The 18,676-nt window shown below is 39.9% G+C and overlaps 1 protein-coding gene across 1 annotated transcript in view; it reads left to right on the forward strand.

The window, feature by feature from the left end:
- LOC134670633 (neurobeachin) overlaps positions 1–18,676 on the forward strand; it is a 604,515-nt gene that overhangs the window by 314,711 nt on the left and 271,128 nt on the right. The window contains exons 11-13 of the mRNA XM_063528438.1: positions 5,582–5,722; positions 6,828–6,970; positions 10,418–10,631. Coding sequence (XP_063384508.1) covers positions 5,582–5,722; positions 6,828–6,970; positions 10,418–10,631 — 498 coding nt within the window. The remainder of the gene's footprint in view (positions 1–5,581; positions 5,723–6,827; positions 6,971–10,417; positions 10,632–18,676) is intronic.

Raw genomic sequence — 18,676 nt, forward strand, 5'->3', positions numbered from 1 at the left:
TAATATTAAGTTTGGTGCAACGGATAGAGAGAACGCGACGCCGCACCGGCGCAACGGCTAGCTCGGAAAGTTTTCGATTAAATGTAGATCTTCTGGTAATGCTAGTGCCCTAGTTTCATAATTCCGAGCTTACTACATACTGTGAAAATTATAGAAAAACAAGCTCACCAGTGGTACGCTTGCGAATAGACAGCTATTTATTGGGTCTCTGCAAGATAAAGGCCGCTGTGTCAATATTAATATAAAGTACATTTATACGTCGGGGAAAACCATTGAGACAAAATGTAGGAAAAGTAGGTAAATAAAACGTAGTTAATATTTAGGAACATCTATATTATATTGCCTTCCAAATTAAGCAGTCAAAACTCGAGTCAAAATCACGAACAATAAATTTAATCTATAGTCTTTGCAATAACAACACTTCATGCAAATTGAAACAGCCTCGAAACATATAAGCTCGCTTTATTCTCAGTATATTTCCTCAAGGCGGTTTAATATTAGTTTTATTCCTTAATTTAATTTCGTCGGGAAATTCCACAAGTAATATCAACTCGAGTTCATCATATGCCCGAAACGTTGCGGAACTTTTTGCATCAGAAAGTCAGTGGAAATCTCGAAAATTATGTTAAAAAGTTTGATACGTTGCGGGCGACGTGCCCGGAATTAGAAATGTATTCTATTCTTGTCGCAGCAATCTTTGGACGAAAATTGGAGGTCAGAAATACTTAAAAGGCGTTTTGTGTTGCTAGAGCCTTCATCTTTTTAACTTTTATATTGATTGGCATTGTCATAACTAAATATATGTTCATATAAGATCGTAATATTGCAATAGAAAATACTTAGAAATGTTCAGCGAATATAGGTCCTGATTTCATGCGTACGCTCTCTAACATGTAGCGGGTTAAATTATATTAGCTTAGAAATAAAGGAAAATTGAAAAAAAACACAATCTCGGGCGAGACTCGAACTCTCGACCTTTTGGAACACCGGTCCAATCGCTCTTAACCTACTGAGCTACCAAAGCTGGCTAGCTTCTGGTTGGAAGCGTGCGAATTTTATTTCTTCCTTTTTTATTGAGCTGTATAGATGTTGGGCTTTATTCCAAAGAGCACCAAGTCACCGACTATACATATACTACCAATTATGCGATATCACCTTAACCTAAGATTAGCTACTAAAGCTAACACTGTTACGTCTAGGTAAGCTCAATTAAAAGTTCCACCGTCATATTTGAAGTGCAATATTGTATCTCGGCAGTCTGACTCGGATACGACAGAAGTTGTCTCGTTACTGAGACATAAGACGGTGAATTCGTATTGGCTGCGATTAAGAGTGAGTCGACCGCCAGCGGAAGAAGACCTTAAGATCTGTGCGAATATCCTGATCATGTTTTTATACTTGAAAAATTTCCATTAATTCAAAATACTTAACGGGGTTAACTACTATCGTTACAGCAAATACGTTCAACATTGTAATTTGATCCTGACTTATTTTTGTATAGTGTCCCGCTGCTGGTCAAAGGCCTCTCCCCTTAATCTCCACAACTCCCGTCGTTGTACTTTTCCGGCCGGTCCTGAGTTATATATTTTATTTATTTCATTAAATAATCGATTATTTATATGAATCCTTCCAGACATCACCATACGGATCTGATGATCATACTCGTATTTGTCTACGTGACAGCGCTATAATGACAGTGTCCGTAAGTTCCATCGCATGGTGATCAAAATTGACATTTATCACGTGCATAATGTCATGCAGCTAAATGAGTATGGTCGTTCTTGTCTACGTCACAGCGTGATAAAACAGTATCCGTAAACGGTAAGCCATAGGAATAGCACTAAAGCTTACATTGCTTAACTTCGAGACATCAGACACTTTCTAAGTAGTGTCTTCTCGCTGAGTACTAAGTTTAGGAACGTGCGTTAGATACTTGAAGTTACATAATGCGCTGCAGTCTGCAGTATCTATTATAAAAGCAGAGTCAAGATAGTCGTAATATTCTGGATAGTGTTAAGTTTCTTGCTCATTACTTTCCTAGCATTATCAAGATATTTTGCTTCGGCTCCCCAAAAATCACTAACTTTATTTAAATGCTACTGCCATATGATCTTCCAACAACGAGTTAAATTTACGGATATCAATATCATAACTTTCAGTAAAATCTTGGCTTCTATATACATTGTCAAGTGTAATATTTACTATCAGTTGATATAAATGTATATAAGTGAGTTAATTTATTAGTGTGTACTAGTGTTGAGTGTGTACTGTCTCTTCCGAAAATCATTTTTTCCAGATTGATATTTTTGCCATTCGCAATTTATACCATTTTACTTTTTCTTTTTTTGCATCTATCAGAATGAAGTTAAATTTAATCTTCCTTTAATTCAGTCAGGTCAATAAGCTGTGTAATGTTCCTTACATGTGTTGTTTTGACACTGATGGATATAAATACGCCAACGCGTGAGTAAAGTGGTATGGTAACCCTATACTGCTTTTAACCCGGTCGCTGTCAAAGCTGACCGCCCCTGACATAGGGTTGCCTGTAAGGGATAGCGTTCATGGGATAACTACAGGGTATTTTCTATTTTACGTGAGACTTATGTAATCAAATGGGCGGATAGGAACATTTTACAGGATATTTTTTGCTTAGAACAGCTAATGCTCCCTGTATGTATAATGTGATTTTTCCTTCTTTTCGGAACATGAGCGGATTTGCATGGGCCTCTGAGTAGAGTAAATATTTGCGTTAATCTTCTTCTTTTTCTTTCCTTTGTCCAAAAAACAAAAATCAAGTGGCATACCTAACGTGGAGATTACGTTAACTTGTGGTATTCTGATTAATTGATTATGTTTTTTAGTTTTCTATAATCATATATAAAAATATCTTCAATTTAGAAGAACCATCGTTATTTCAAATGGGGAGTATAAAATGTTCACTATTTAATCCTGTCAACCTAAACGACATCTTCTTAAAGTGCTTATTCAGTTAGCATCTTCTGAGCTACAGTAGTTTCGTATTCATTAATTCTTAAGTAATAATATTTTCACCACACCAGCTCGGAAAGGCTTACTTTGCACTTCAAAAACTGATAGCAAAGTTGCATTTTATTCACATGTGAGGCAAAGTAATCAAATGCAAATTTTGAGTTGTTTTCTTATGTTTGCTGATAGAATTGACTTTTAAATGATGATTTTGGATGATAAATATTTAATAACATTCATTTGGATTTGATTTTGTTTGATATTTTACATTCAATATTTGCTTCGGGTTGGTGTGGTGAAAAATGTTGTGTTTCACTAGGGGGCAAATTTTGTTTAACCCTCGTGCTTTGAAACCCTCGCAACGCTCAAGATTCCATTTTCGAACCACTCGCTTCGCTCGTGGTTCAATTTTGGAATCTTTCGCTTGCTAGGGTATCAATATTAGCACGAGCAGTTAAACAACAACTTTGCCCCCTTGTAAAACAAATAACTATTTTCTAGTTTTTATCTTTCCCTTGCGCTCCAGGAAATTCTCAACTAGTTACCATAAAATGCTAATGCCCCTCCAGGCATGTGTTTTATTTAACAAGTTTTATGTAAGAGCAGACATTGTTCGTATTCGTTATGATGAAAAATCGTGACAACCCTCACACCCTTTTAGCTGTTATTGTTACAAATGTGTTAGGTATTTCTGGACTTGTGAGTGTAATATTATCCCGGTACATTTGGTTCGGGTTACGTGATCTTTTTGTTTTGTAATAGTGCTATCATATATTATTGTTTATCTGCTACATGCTTCAGCTAACTGGCTTAAGCGTAGCCTGATAATATGTCTATAGTTTAGAAAAAGTTATATAGGAGTTATGTAGGTACAATCGACCTATTTGATTTCTTTGTAACTCTGTACCATGCCCTAGTGACAAATAGGAACACATAACATATTATTGTCACGGTGCGAAGTGTCACAGAAATCAAATTCCTTAACCGTGCTGACTTCTTACTTTATTGTCAAGCAAGATTTTCGTTGTGCATTCAATATGGTAAGTCCAAGTATAGTACCCTGGGGGATCCCAACCTCAAAGAAATATGTTGTTTGCATGAATTATCCTTTATCATTGTAGTCTCGTAGCAGATTAACATATTCAATATTTCTGTGGTCTTGGTTGTGTGTTAACGTTTTTGCATGTTTATGTTTCTTTGTTAGTACTTAGTTTAAATAATCGCATGCTTAATGAAATTCGTAGTACCTAACTGGAAGTAAATATTGTTATAGATAAATAATTGTTTTCATTAACTATGCGAAAAGTGGGACGATGTAATTTACACTTTGTTTTATCAAGTACTATTCAAATGATTGCTTGAAAATTAGGCACCTTTACTTGGGGACGGGCCAAAAGCTACCTCTGCATAAAACATTGCCAACAACAGATTTTGGAAGTGCCACCATAATCGTCTAAACTCTAATTGCTCTGAAAATTTGACGTTTATAGTGCACTTCCACACTTTGTTTTTAAAGACTGCAGAGCTATGCAGCTTACGGACTCTACAGGAATTAAAATTTATTAAGTCAACGTAAATTTAATTATGAAAGAACTTAAAACAATTTTCATACTGAGAAAGTCACCTTGCTTTATATACAAACTCATTACATCCTCCCAACTCAAACATACACTTTAAATGAATCTTGTTTACGTAGAGAAATAATTAAAATTATTGTGCCTCATTGCAAACTCTGAAACTTATTTTATGGTTAAACTTTCGCAGAATGAGTTATTAATTTCAATGAGGTTTAAATGTGTTTACTCACTACAGAGGTTGCCAGTGGATAAGTTCTAGTAATGGCATTCAAACCTTTATTAACTTGATTTGATAATTACTCACAGTGCATTTAACTAGTAACTGGGCACTTATTGGGATTGGTGGGCGCAAAACGTAGGTACTACGAGTAATGTTAAATACAGTTATTTTATTAAGTACGAATTGTCCGATTCGCTGTTATTTATTTTGTATATTATTATGTTTAACTCAGGATTAAAACAGGATACTCCAAAGTCTTCGGGCGATTGTGCACTGCAATGAATTTTACTGTCCGGCAGTCCGAGTTTTCATGGTCCGATATGGCATGAAAAAAACGGATGATTGGCTTGTGCACTTGTCCGTCTTTTTACTAAAAGAGAGGTAACCCCTAGCTCTACCTCGCCCGGCCAAGTCATGAATAATACTAATTCCAGACGCAGTGCACAAGCATAAACACGTTTTTCATAGCTGTCATCTCGGTCCGGAAAAAAACTGTCCGGAATGGGGAAAAGTAAAATGTCGGACGGTAAAATTACATCTAGTGCACAAGCACAAGCTACTATAAACATTTAAACGCGTGCCATATCGGACCGTAAAAACTCGGACTGCCGGACAGTAAAATTCATTGTAGTGCACAATCGCCCTTCGTCTAGTAAGACGTTCAAAGAGTCCTTAGAATTCTAAGACTGGCCAAAAATATGGTTGTTTGATTTTTTTTCAACACGAGCACATTATTTATTTAACAGATATCAATGAAATAATGTTTACGTCTTTATTAATCTTATTCAAATGTAACCAGGTGCTCTACGACGGCAAATTGTCTTCGGCGATAGTGTTTATGTACAACCCCGTGGCAACCGACGGGCAACTTTGTCTCCAGTCCGCTCCTAAAGGCAACGTGTCGTATTTCGTTCACACGCCGCACGCTTTAATGCTGCAGGTAATGCTCGTGTTTTATGATGCCCTGGTAGATATGGGAAAGTTACTTTATACTGGGGAGTTAAGATGGCCGTATAAATACGGATAGACATTACGATAGTATAAAATATAGACGTACTTAGAGGTGTATTAAGCTCCACGTAATGTGTTGTTTTTAGCCGAAAAGTTTTTATTTATTTGATTATTTTACAACGGGGGTCGGAAAACTATTGAGAAGCAGAGTCAATCGGAGAAGAATTAGTAATTCTAGCAATTTCAAAAAGCCGCTTAATTTTTGTTTTGGTGGCATTAAGAGTAGCGGATCAGACTACGCGTCAAAAGTATCTGATAGCTTAATAAAAAGATATATGACCATATACGTAGAACAATTAGACTAATAGACGGCTCGATTCGGGAAATGAATTAGAGACTCACTAGATATGAAATAGTAAAGATATGTGACGTCCGACAGGTAAAGGTTCCTTATGGCGGTTGGCGCTAACGCTATATTAACGCCGCTCCAATATTATTGCGGCGCTATGTGACGTAAGCGCCAGCTGTCATAAGGTACCTTTTCCGTGGAGCGTCACATATCTTTACTATATCGTATCTAGTTAATCTCTAATTAATTTCCCGAATCGCGCCGAGATACTCTTTAACGCGAACTGTAGAGATTTATCTCTAGTTGGAAAAGTTTTCCAGAGTGGCAGATACTCTTGGTGCGTTGTTTTATCCACTAACTCTTGATACTGACAGTATCTCCAAAGAGACACATGCAACTAGAGAGCTACCGTTTAACTGATAAATGAGACATACAAAATCGGTATCGTCTTGGGTCGTCCCATTCGTTTTTCGTCAAGTTCTTAAATTAGTCCTATTCTGCTTTCGTCACCCATTCTACATTAATCACAATCGTCGGTGGCTTTCAATGTAGAATGAGTGATGAAAGCAGAATAGGACTAATTTAAGAACTTGACGAAAAACTAATGGGACGACCTAAGACGATACCACAAAATCGGGCTCATTTTTCAATGTCGTGTAACTTCGTACCGCGGGCGACTCGAGCACGCTCAATGAAAAATTCTATGACGGGTAAAAGGTTAATAAACACATGTTTGTTCCCCCAGGAAGTGAAAGCAGTAGTAACACACTCGATACACAGCGCGCTGAACTCCATAGGCGGGGTGCAGGTTCTATTCCCGCTCTTCGCGCAACTGGACTTGCCGCACGATGCTCCGGCCACGGACCCGAAGCGCGACCCCATGCTATGGTATGTTGTCCTGGTACTTGTGATATTTTAGCATAGTTTAAATTAGTTCTTTTCAGTTGGAATTACTTTATGTTTCCAAAATGGAAATCTAGCAATAATAAATACCATTGATCTTGAGGATTTTCAAGACCACGATCCACTGTTATTAATTAAGTAGCTTTCACCTTCCGCATACAAATAATTTTATCCTAAACGTGTTTTCATTCCGTAAGCGTGAAAAAAACTAACACAAGATATCGAAGAATACAATAAAAAGTCTGTTTCTTCATCGGTTCAAGAAAAACTCGAAAAAACCCTGAAGAAAGGACACCAAAATTCTCTTTAACATAAGTTAATCCTCACACATGAAACGCTTTTATACGTATTCACTAACTTATTCGCTTTAGCATAACTTATCTAAACTAAGCATGTGGAAATTGTGCGCACGGTCCGGAGTTCGGATTCGGTTTGTGCTCAGTTTCGGTATAACGATTTAGTGCGAGTTGTTTTAGTTCTGAACTAAACTTGGCTTGGTTTCCAACTAAATCACCACTAGTTGTAGACTACCTCTGGTAGACCTCGCATTATTCAATTTGAAAGAAAGAAAATACTTACATTTATTTACGTCAACCAACCAGATAAATTACAAATTTGACATAGACACATAGACGTTAAATAGGACCCCCATTCAGTGCTATCGACGGTAAGCCGCAGCGCTGATTTTCGGTGGGAACCTATCACTTAAAATTAATAAGGAGATAATTAAATTGACAACACACATACACATTTGCATAATATAGTCTCGCGGTATTCGCAGTTTTGTATGCGCAGAATATTTCTAGAGGATGCCTTGGACAGCATTTCACTATGCATATTCGTTTGTTCCTAGGAAACATTATGAAGTAATCATTTGTTTCTTGCATAAAAAAATGCAAGTATGATGGTAGTAATTTATATGTAAGTAAGTTTTAAGATTAAGCTGTAGGCTAAAATGATTATAGACCAATGACTAACAGGCCGCCGGACGATATCGGCCTGTCGGTTAGAACACTTAGAACAAAAATTTGACAGTTCCGACCAACTGACCGTCCGATATCGTCCGGCGGACTGTTAGTCAGTGGTTGGCTTTATAATCATTTTAGCCTACAGATTAATCTTAATATTACGTCGATAACAACAAAGACTTATGCCTATGCGAGTAGGTATTACTCACAATAAAATTTGAAACCGACCCTTAATAATCTTCTTTATCAGGTACCTCGAACTCAAAACGAACAAATGCTCATTGTAATGGGGGTCGGCGATCTGGGCACCTAAATCACCGGCACATTGTCTGGCTTAGTGCGAATTCGCCGCGGTCCGATTGCCGAGGGTTCATTAATATTCCAAGTAGCTCCTGCCACATTACCCGGCTAAATGCACTTTCACTGTCTCTAGTGAGGTGACGTTGCCAACTCTGGGGAATATTTGGGACTTTTTCCTTGGAATATTCGGAAATTTTCTCAGATAACATTTAGGATTAAATGAAAGCAGGGAAAAGCGTAATTTCCAAATATTCCCTACTTTTGCCTATAAAAACTTAGTTGCCTTTTGTAACTAAGGGAACATCTAAAGACGTATATAAACCAACTGGATATGCCTAGTGTCGATTCCACTTAATTAATTAGAAAGAATATGTACAAAAACGCATCTATATCATTTTACAACGGAAAATGCGTTCCATTAAACTGGGGAAAACAAAATTTCCCACTATTATTTATGAGTAGGGATTTCCTCGTCTATTTTTGAGTTATGTTATATTAATTTAATTTAAAAAACATACAGGGTCATTGTAAATGAACATATTTTCTTTGTTTTTCTGCTAATCCTTTTTATTAGGTAGGGAAAAGTAATAATTTTCCCAATATTCCCAACGTTTGCCCATCACTAGTCACTCAAATGAAACTGAGGGACCGTCTCAAGACGTATAAACTCCTGGCTATCCCTAATTGCCTAGTGTCGACTTCGCTTAACCGACTTGAGTTATGGGGGGGTTATTGCGAGGACACGCATTTGCATGGGGGTTTGAGTTGATATTCAATTTCTGTTAACTTTGCAGTATTTTTTTCTGAGTACCATTACGCAAAAAACGGCAATAAAATCACGTTTCTTGTATGGGAGCCCCTCTTAAATATTTTTTTGTTTTTAGTACTTGTTGTTATAGCGGCAACAGAAATACTTCATTTGTGAACATTTCAACTGTCTAGCTATCACGATTCATGAGTTACAGCCTGGTGACAGATAGACGGACAGCGGAGTCTTAGTAATAGGGTCCCTTTGGGTACGGAGCCCTAAAAAGGACGCTCGTAAAAAGTGAATTACCTTATTTATCCATCAAAAACTAAACTTCCTAATCATGTTTTCCAAACATACGACGATGCCTCGAATCCTTTTCGAGGGAATCAAGCGGCGCTCGCGAGTCTGACATCACAGATACCGCGCATAACTCTAATCCCGTATTGCCTTTGAAGAGTTTATTCAGGGATCCAGCCGAGCGTGAACGGGTTGCCATTTGCCATACGAAGTTGTGATACATTTTGAGACAACACTTTACTATTTCCCCTTTGAGTCTTTTGCGATAATGATTATACGTTTTTGATATGTAACGAATGTAATGTTAATAAATTAATAAGTTTTTGGCAAAAATTTCATTTTTGGTACAAGCTTTTATCGCTGACTGTACTTTTCTTTCCACAGGCAATTAATACTCATCAAGACAATTCTAAAAACCCCAAACACAATTAGATTGCGTTGTTTCATCACAGACTTCCTATGGCCACCTCCTGTCTCCATCATCAGATCAGCTCGATGGTACCATAATATTGCATTGTCATCCGATTTATACATGCATGCAAAATTTCAGCTCAATCGGAAACCGCGAAGTGGATCAAATTTAAGTTGCAAGATTTGATTACAGACCGACAAACAGACAACGGTCAGGTGAAAGTAAATAAAAGCTATAAATAAAGAATGATGCCTTTTGGCATTCTGGCTAAAACTAGATAAAAACTACAGGAGAATTTGCTAAGCGAGCTGTTTAAAATGGACTAAACATAACTTAATAATATAAAACGCGGCATGAACATATATCTATGTCTGCCTGTCTGGTACTAGTTTTCGTTGTAAATAAATAAATATACGTCTGAACGCGAGCTGTAGGTGTATATCACTTGTTTCATCCACTAGTACATAATCTTATATATACCTTTAAACGACCAATTCTTGTACATATATTTATTTATGTATATATTTCGGGGATCTCGGAAACGGCTCTAACAATTTCGATGAAATTTGCTATATGGGGGTTTTCGGGGACGATAAATCCATCTAGCTAGGTGTTATCCCTGGGAAAACGCGCATTTTCGAGTTTTATATGTTATCCGATTTGATTTCGATTGCTCTATATGACGCCCAGATGTTGTCCCACAGCTCAAAACTGCTCGGCTTCGTCTGCTCCCTCGTGGAATCCTGCGCTACGGTACAGCAGCACATGCTGCAATGCCGTGGGTTCCTGGTCATCTCCCACATGCTGCAGCGCTGCAGTCGAGACCATCTGACGCCCGAGACCCTGGCCTCGTTCTTACATCTGACGAAGCATCTTGTTACGTGCTGCTCTCCTAATTCCGATCTGCTTTTGAAACAGGTATGTCAGGTTTGTATTTTGAGGTGTGCACAGCCAATTTAAACTTACATTTTGATATCAAAATTATGTTTTTTTGTTATCATTCGTCTGCGCATCTCGCTCGCGCCCTATGCTCGACACGTTCGAATGCGAGCGAAATGCACGCGCGGATAATAATTGTTTAGATATCAAAATGTTCGTTACAATTGTCTTCCATGACGATACTGGACTAAAGCACCGCAAATGCACCTAATTTGAATGACTCGCTAAGGCCGCGGCCGGCCAATCAAGGTCGTTCATACATTTCCTTGAGCGCAATGTAAAAATGGCCTCGATTTGCCGTTCGCCGCGGCGCGCGCCGCTTGCGTCCAGTCCGCGGCCTTACATAAAATTATTATTGTTAAAGTAAGGAAAGCCATATATGGAATCAGCTCTCTAAGCTTGTTTCCATATTCCTCAATGATATGGGTACAGTTAGCTGCATAGAGAGATGACCCCCCTGCATAGAAACCCCCCTTCTCTCTGTGCATTAGCAGCATATGGAATGTACACTACAACCCATGTAGTGTACATTCCATTAAATTTTTAATCACAGTTCACAAACTGCTGTTGTGAGGGACTGAGGGTACAGGGTACCTCCCATAGACTTGCAGGATATTGCCCCTATAAATAAAACCAGGGGCTTTGCTTACAGCGCACCGTGAGCTAATGGGTGATTTAATTTAGACTTGTAAGACTTGGTTGTAAAAATGTAAAACAATGTTTATTAGCGAGATGTGAAGTAAAGTAAAATATTGTCCGATATAATATCGGATGTAGGATCCTACATACGCAATGGTGGGCCGCGGGGTGTAGGTACTTGTAACGGCGCAAACGTTAAAATGTATCTTCAAAATATTTTCCTTTAGCTTTGATATATAAACTCCAACGACTCCAACGTTTGATAAAATTACCTATCAAAAACATGCATCAATAAAAAAATGTCAACGTATCGTTGACTGTATTTGCGCTATAATACTTTACTTGCGCTATAGGGTGTATAGGTAGATAATCAATAGACATAACATTTTCTAGATTATGTTTAGCATTATTTAACTACGAACCAATGAAAACATAATAACGAACCAAATACCTCTTTAGGCCTTTGCCTGTACTGGTAATAATGTCAGTAATTATGTACGAAACGAATACATATTGAATGGTTTGCGTGAGTGATCGGATTAACAGAGCAATCAATTAGCGCACAAACGGACATCAAAGGATCCGCTGATGCATTACAATGTGTCGGTTTGCCCTTACCAAGTTTGCAGACCTCCATATTGTATGACAGTGTTCACATTGGATGCGAATTCGCACGCCATTGCTATAACGCGTGCAGCGAATTCGAGTCAGTGGGATAACCGCGTACGGCGTATGCATACAGATGTAATGCAAAATTATTTTCCTTCGTATTTTCACGGAAACATACGAACGTGTCTTGCCATTTCAGTCAGTTTCGGTAGAACAAGTACTAAGGTTGATTGAAGTAGCATGACGGATACTTACGAACGTTTCCGAGAAAATACGAAGGAAAACAATTTCACACTACATCTGTACCTTACGTTCCGGTATGCCGAAGGTGTCCTGTTTTGAAGCGTCGCCTCCTAACCATTTAGGCCAGGGAATTGTCCCGACCGCAAAATTATATTTATCATTTCGTGATATTTGTACATAATCATGTCCCATCATATTTTCTCGTAATACCATGCCATGCTACCTATGCTAAAATGAGGAGTAATAGGTTAGCGTGGTATGGGCATGTAATGAGGAGGGATGAATGCCATATAGGCAAAAGAATGTTAGGGATGAATGTTGATGGACGGAGAGCGTATGGTAGACCCAAAAAACGATGGATGGATTGTGTGAAAGAGGAGTGAGTGCTGAGGACACGAAAGACAGAGGAGAATGGAAGAGAAAAACATGTTGTGCCGACCCCACATGACGTGGGATAAGGGCAGTGGGAGAGAGGAGACCATGCCATGCTACCTCACTCAACCTTCTTCTTGTACTTAAGCTGACTGAAATAGCATGACACTTAAGAAAGGATAATTCACTATATCTGTACTACTACATTAAATCCACTGATATATTGGATTTAATTGAATTGGTACTGGTTGTTGGTACGAGTAAAGAACGAGTGAGTTTACACAGTCGCTAGCGGCTAACGTTTACTGCATACTCATGGTAAGGGCAGTGGTCAATCCATTTATTAATCACGTACGAATGTTTAGATACAATCAATCATTTATTTTGTTGTAAAAGCTCGGTTATTCAAGCGTAAAATTGAAATGTATGTTATTTTATTGATGCTTTGAATTCGGTTCGCGAATAAAACTATTTTTGTGGCAGTCAAATATGCTGTGAATATTTTAGGTGCTGTTTATAAAGTTTTTAATGGAAAATATGATGTATAAATTAGTGTATTTTGGATTCTGGATTTATATAAGATTTATAGTATTAAGTAAATTATTATTTGTGTCTATGTAATGTTTATGTATACACCTTTTGTCTCCACCTTTATATTTTGTCTTTTTACTGCAATGAAACGCAACTTACAACAACTACATATAATATAATACATAAGTACATCAAATATAGAATATAAGAAAGGGTAAGCTGAACTAGCTTACCCTCTTATCTCTTAAGCGCAACTTGCATCATCCCGTGGTTACTGGTACAATTTGACACTGGGTTAACGGTTTAACCCCGGTGTTTGGGAGGTTAGCGATTCAGGAGGTCTCAGGAGCAGCAGGCGGGACTCTTCAATGACTTCTTCTTATTTTGATTTTACGAAACTGTTTTTATTTTATATATTTTTAATGAAATTGTACAACTTATGATAATATGGCGACTTTATATAAAAATTGGCAAAAATCGCGAGAGCGGCTTGTGTGCCTTGCCGTGTAAGATGGTAAAGTGATAGAGGCTGTCGCCGCGCCCCCGCGCGGCCGTGCTTGGAAACTCCGCCTCTTCTTGGGATGCCCGCTAGATGGCGTTAGGCTCGCGAACATGCCCCCGGCCTTGAAAGCACCCGCTTTCAATGTGGTTGTGTTGATGTAGATGGGGCTGGCGCAGCTTCACTCTCTGGCGTCATCAAGAGAGGGCAAAGCTTGGTGAAAGCCCTGCGTATGGTCCCGCTCGCTGTTTTCACGTCAGCGACGCGGGAGACTCCGTCGTGTCCTGTGAACAGAGCTACCACCCGTCCCAAACGCCATTTGAGGGGTGGTAGGTTATCTTCCTTGACCAGAACTAAGGAGTTCTGAACGATATCCTGGCCGTGCGTCTGCCACTTCGTTCTGGTCTGCAGCTCAGAAATATATTGTTTCGACCACCGCTGCCAAAAGTGTTGTCGCATTTTCTCCAGCATCTCGTAGCGTGGGAGCCGGCCCGTCTCTGCCGTCAAGTCCCTGCAGGGCGGCGCTGTCAGCGGTCGGCCAATAAGGAAATGAGCTGGAGTTAATGCGGAAAGGTCGTTTGGGTCTGTGGAAAGAGGATGCATGGGTCTGGAATTCAGTAGGGCTTCAGACTGTGCTAAAACCGTGCTAAATTCCTCAAAAGTTAAATTCGCGTTGCCAATAACGCGCTTCAGGTGATATTTGCAAGACTGTACAGCTCTCTCACACAAACCTGACATATGTGGAGCGTAAGGGGGGTTAAAATGCAAATTAATGTTGTCATTAGCGGCGCACTCAATGATACTACTCGCATTGTTTTGTAGGAATGACGAAAGTTCTTTCATCGCCCCTACAAAGCAACGGCCATTATCGGAATATATGACGTTAGGTTTACCACGGCGCGAAATAAAGCGTTTAAGTGCGAGTAGGTATCCTTCGGTACTAAGACTTGTGACCAAATCAAGATAAACCGCGCGCGTCGTGAAGCAAACTATCAGACAGATGTATGCCTTTTGAGGCTTAGCGCCCCTACCCCTACGGTTAAGTACGTATACTGGCCCCGCGTAGTCTACCCCGCAGCTCATAAAGGCGAACCCGGGTTCCAAACGTAGTGAAGGTAAGTTACCCATTATAGGCGCGAACGTTTTAGCCTTCATGCGAATGCAGGTTACACAGGTGCGTACTACTCGCTTTGCTAAATTAGTGCCTCCGAGAGGCCACCAGCAGTCTTTGATAGTAGCAAGCAGGAGACTAGGAGGCGCATGCAGTAATCGTATGTGTTCACTCTGAAACAAAAGCTGTGTGAAACGATGTTTCGAACAAAGCAAAATCGGATGTTTTTTGTCGTATGAAAAACTAGTCGCATTACTAATACGACCACCGACCCTTATCAGTTTATCGGTGTCTAGAAAGACATTTAATTTATTAATCCCGCGCGTGTGTTTTACAGGTAAGTTATTTATCATCTTATCATACTCAACAGGAAAAGATTTCATTTGCGAAAGACGCGCCAGATGTTGCATCGATGCATCCAATTCGTCAACAGTCAGCGGGCCAGTTTTACGATTTATTTTGTTTTTAATGCGTGTGTTGTTTATAAATCGTAAAACATAAGCACCCGCGCGCCGTAAGCGGTTAAAAGACGAAAACCTGTCGAATTCGAATACATCGGTGTTAACTTGGCTTGTCATACTAATTGTATTTGTTTTTATTTCAGGTAAATCGGCCGGTATTATTTCAGAAGTGCGCGATAAAGTACTAGGTAACCAGTCAGATTCTGGTTCATGCAAAAAGGGCGGTCCGTTGAACCAGAACGAATTATTGATAAGCGCGTCAAGTTCAAGGCCGCGGCTAACTAAATCAGCTGCGTTATTTTTGCTACTTACATGTAACCACTGCGCGCTCCCGGTTAACTCGTTTATCTCAGACACTCTGTTTTGAACAAAGGTTTTAAGGGTGTGGGGTGACATTCGGACCCACCCTAGAACGATTGTGCTATCACACCAAAAATACACAGAATCGAACTTCACTTTAAGCGATTTAATTACTTTTGCGTACAGCCTAGCAGCTAACAGCGCGCCTAGCAACTCAAGTTTCGCGATAGTGACGGATTTCAAAGGAGCGACTTTACTCTTCGAACACAACAGATGCACTGTTATGACCTCATTATTATGTCCCGAAAGCGAACGCACATATGCACAGGCTCCATAGGCCGATTGACTAGCATCACAAAAAAAGTGCAACTGTGTGCAATGCGCAGACGCATTCATAACATAACGAGGAATGCGGAGGCTATGTATATGTTGGGTATGTGTGAGTATGTATCTACGCCAGGCTGATGCGACCTCCTCAGGTACTTCCGAGTCCCAATCTAAGCGGCACAGCCATAGTTTTTGGAGTAAAATTTTGGCAATAATTATGGCCGGCGAAAGTAACCCGAGAGGGTCATACATTTGTGAAATTACCGATAATATTTTGCGCTTTGTTATCGGTTCGTTAATATCCTGTTGTATTTTTGCCGTGTAATGAAATTCGTCAGTGTTGTTGGTCCATCCTAAACCGAGTGTTTTACTTTGACAGTTATCGCCTAAACACAATTCGCGTGACGTAATTTTGGACGAGGAAAATTGCGACACGTCAAAGTTAAACACCCATTTTCGGAGTGGGAAACAACCTGACTGAAGTACGTCGGTGACCTTTTCACAAATGTCAATTAAAGCGTGTTTATCATTATTTCCTGTAATTAGGTCATCCACGTAGCAGTCTTCTAATATGGTGCGAGAGACCTCTTCGTGGTCACATTCTTTTGCCAGCTGATTGAGACAGCGGATGGCTAAAAAGGCCCCAGAAGAAGTACCAAAAGTTACCGTATTAAGTTGGTAAATATTTAGCGGCAGCGAAGGGTTCTCTCGCCACAAAATTAGTTGAAGGTTCCGTTGGTCGGGTTGAATAAGGACTTGCCTGTACATTTTTGCCACGTCTGCGCAGGCGACGTATCTGTGCTCGCGGAAACGTAACAATATGGAAAAGATATCGTTTTGTATGGTCGGCCCGACTAATTGCAAATCGTTCAGGGATTTCCCTGAACTGGTGGGCATTGATCCATTGAATACGACTCTTAATCGTGTAGTGAGACTATCCTTTAATACACTGTGGTGTACAAGGAAGCAGTAAGGCTTTGTGTATGTGTGTATAAGTGACATGTGCCCTAGCTCAATGTACTCACGCATAAAATCGCAGTACATCTTTTTGTAGTCCGGGAGCCGCTCGAGTTTGCGTTCTAATGATAAGAACCTACTCCTAGCTACATCGTAGGTATCGCCGAGCGCATCGGCTGATTCCTTTAGTGGTAAACGTACTAAAAAACGACCATCTTTATCGCGTTGCGTAGTCGAAGCGAACAGCTGTTCACAGGCGCGTTCGTCGTCAGTCAGTCCGTCTCCTATCTTAGGAACCTCCTCGAGCTCCCAAAACTGTTTTAATTGTGTGTCTAAAGTTTGCGTGAAATGACAAGTAGTCTTGTTTGATTTAATGCGTTTATTATTAATCGGACCCACGACCATCCAACCAAATTTAGTATCTTGTAAATAAGGCCCTTCTGCGAGAGGAAATCGATCCTTATTTAACAAGCCCCAGAAATAATCACCGCCTATCAATATATCAATATCTGATGATTTGAAATAAGTAGGGTCAGAGAGTTGAATATTGTCTGGAATGCGAATGGAATGCGCGCTTATCGCTGCTGACGGCAGCGGTTCCGTTAAGACAGCGACTACCATGCAATTGATGCGTGCATGATAGTCACCTGTAATAGACTGCAGGTTAAGCTGACACGAGTGTGTGGTTTGCGTGACTAATTTACCTAACCCTGAAATATTATAAGTGGACTGTATCAAAGGCGTATTTAATTTGTCTACGAAAGCTTGTGTGACATAACTGTGTTCTGAGCCATTATCGAGAAAAACTCTAGCCCTATGTAATTTATTGTTGCTATCGGCAACATCTGCTATTACAGTAGATAATAATACCGGTATTAACGGCGGTGAGAGTGTGTGCGAATTAAGTGTAATAGTGTGATGAGCCGAGGTGGCGGGGACGGCGCTCGCCGGCGGCTTGTTGTTTACACTGCCAGCCGAAGCTGATGCACCGTCACTGTCACTACTCAGGCTATGGATCAAGCTATTATGTTTCTTCTGGCAGATCCTACACGGGCCAAAAAAGCAGTTGTCAACTGTGTGACCAACGCGAAGACAATTGTGACATAGTTTCTTGTCCTCAATCAATTTAACTCTGTCGGGAACAGTTAAATCAAGGAAACTATTACACGAATAAAGCGGATGATTAGCGTTGCACATTTGACAATTGCGAGGCGAAGTGCGTTTGGAACTGGATTTGTTTGTGTGTGACTGTGAAACCGTGGAGCTAGAAGCATAGCTATGCGTTGCGTGTACATTGTGTGATTGCGACTGATTTGATGACTTTTTGTTTTCATGCGAATTTGAGTGCGTATTTTTGGAATGATTTGCCGCAATAGATTCCAACATATCTGCACGATTTTGTAAAAAAGTAATCAGATCAGTTAGCTTAATGCGAGAGGTAGAATCCTGCCGATTAGAGTTGATTGAGCCCTTGTGTTCCTCCCATTCGCGTTCCGTAGATGCGTCTAGTTTTGTGACAATTAAATAAATAATTAATGTGTCCCAGGAGTCCGTAGGTTCACCTAGGGTCTTCAGGGCACGAAGGGAACGTAGCACAGAGTCAATCAGCTTTCTAATCTGTGTAGCAGATTCTTTGTTTATTGATTGCGTGTTGAAAAGTGACTTTACGTAATTGTGTGTTAGTAACCTATGGTTATTGAAACGGTTTTCAAGAAGTTCCCACGCGGTTGTATAGTTCTCTGCTGAAAATTCCAAGGACTTGATTACTTCTAAAGCGGTACCGGTTAAGGCTGCGCGTAGGTAATGAAACTTTTGTATGGCACCCAGGTCCTTAGAATCGTGTATCAGAGAAGTATACGTGTCCCTAAACCCTAACCAATGCTCGTACGAACCGTCGAATGTGGGGAGTGATATAGTAGGTAATTTAACCTTATAGCCCACGGAATCGGCGCTGGCAGGGGCAGCGGCGCTGCCG

This window comes from Cydia fagiglandana, chromosome 14 (assembly GCF_963556715.1).
Source record: "Cydia fagiglandana chromosome 14, ilCydFagi1.1, whole genome shotgun sequence".
Classification (NCBI taxonomy): Eukaryota; Metazoa; Arthropoda; class Insecta; order Lepidoptera; family Tortricidae; genus Cydia; species Cydia fagiglandana.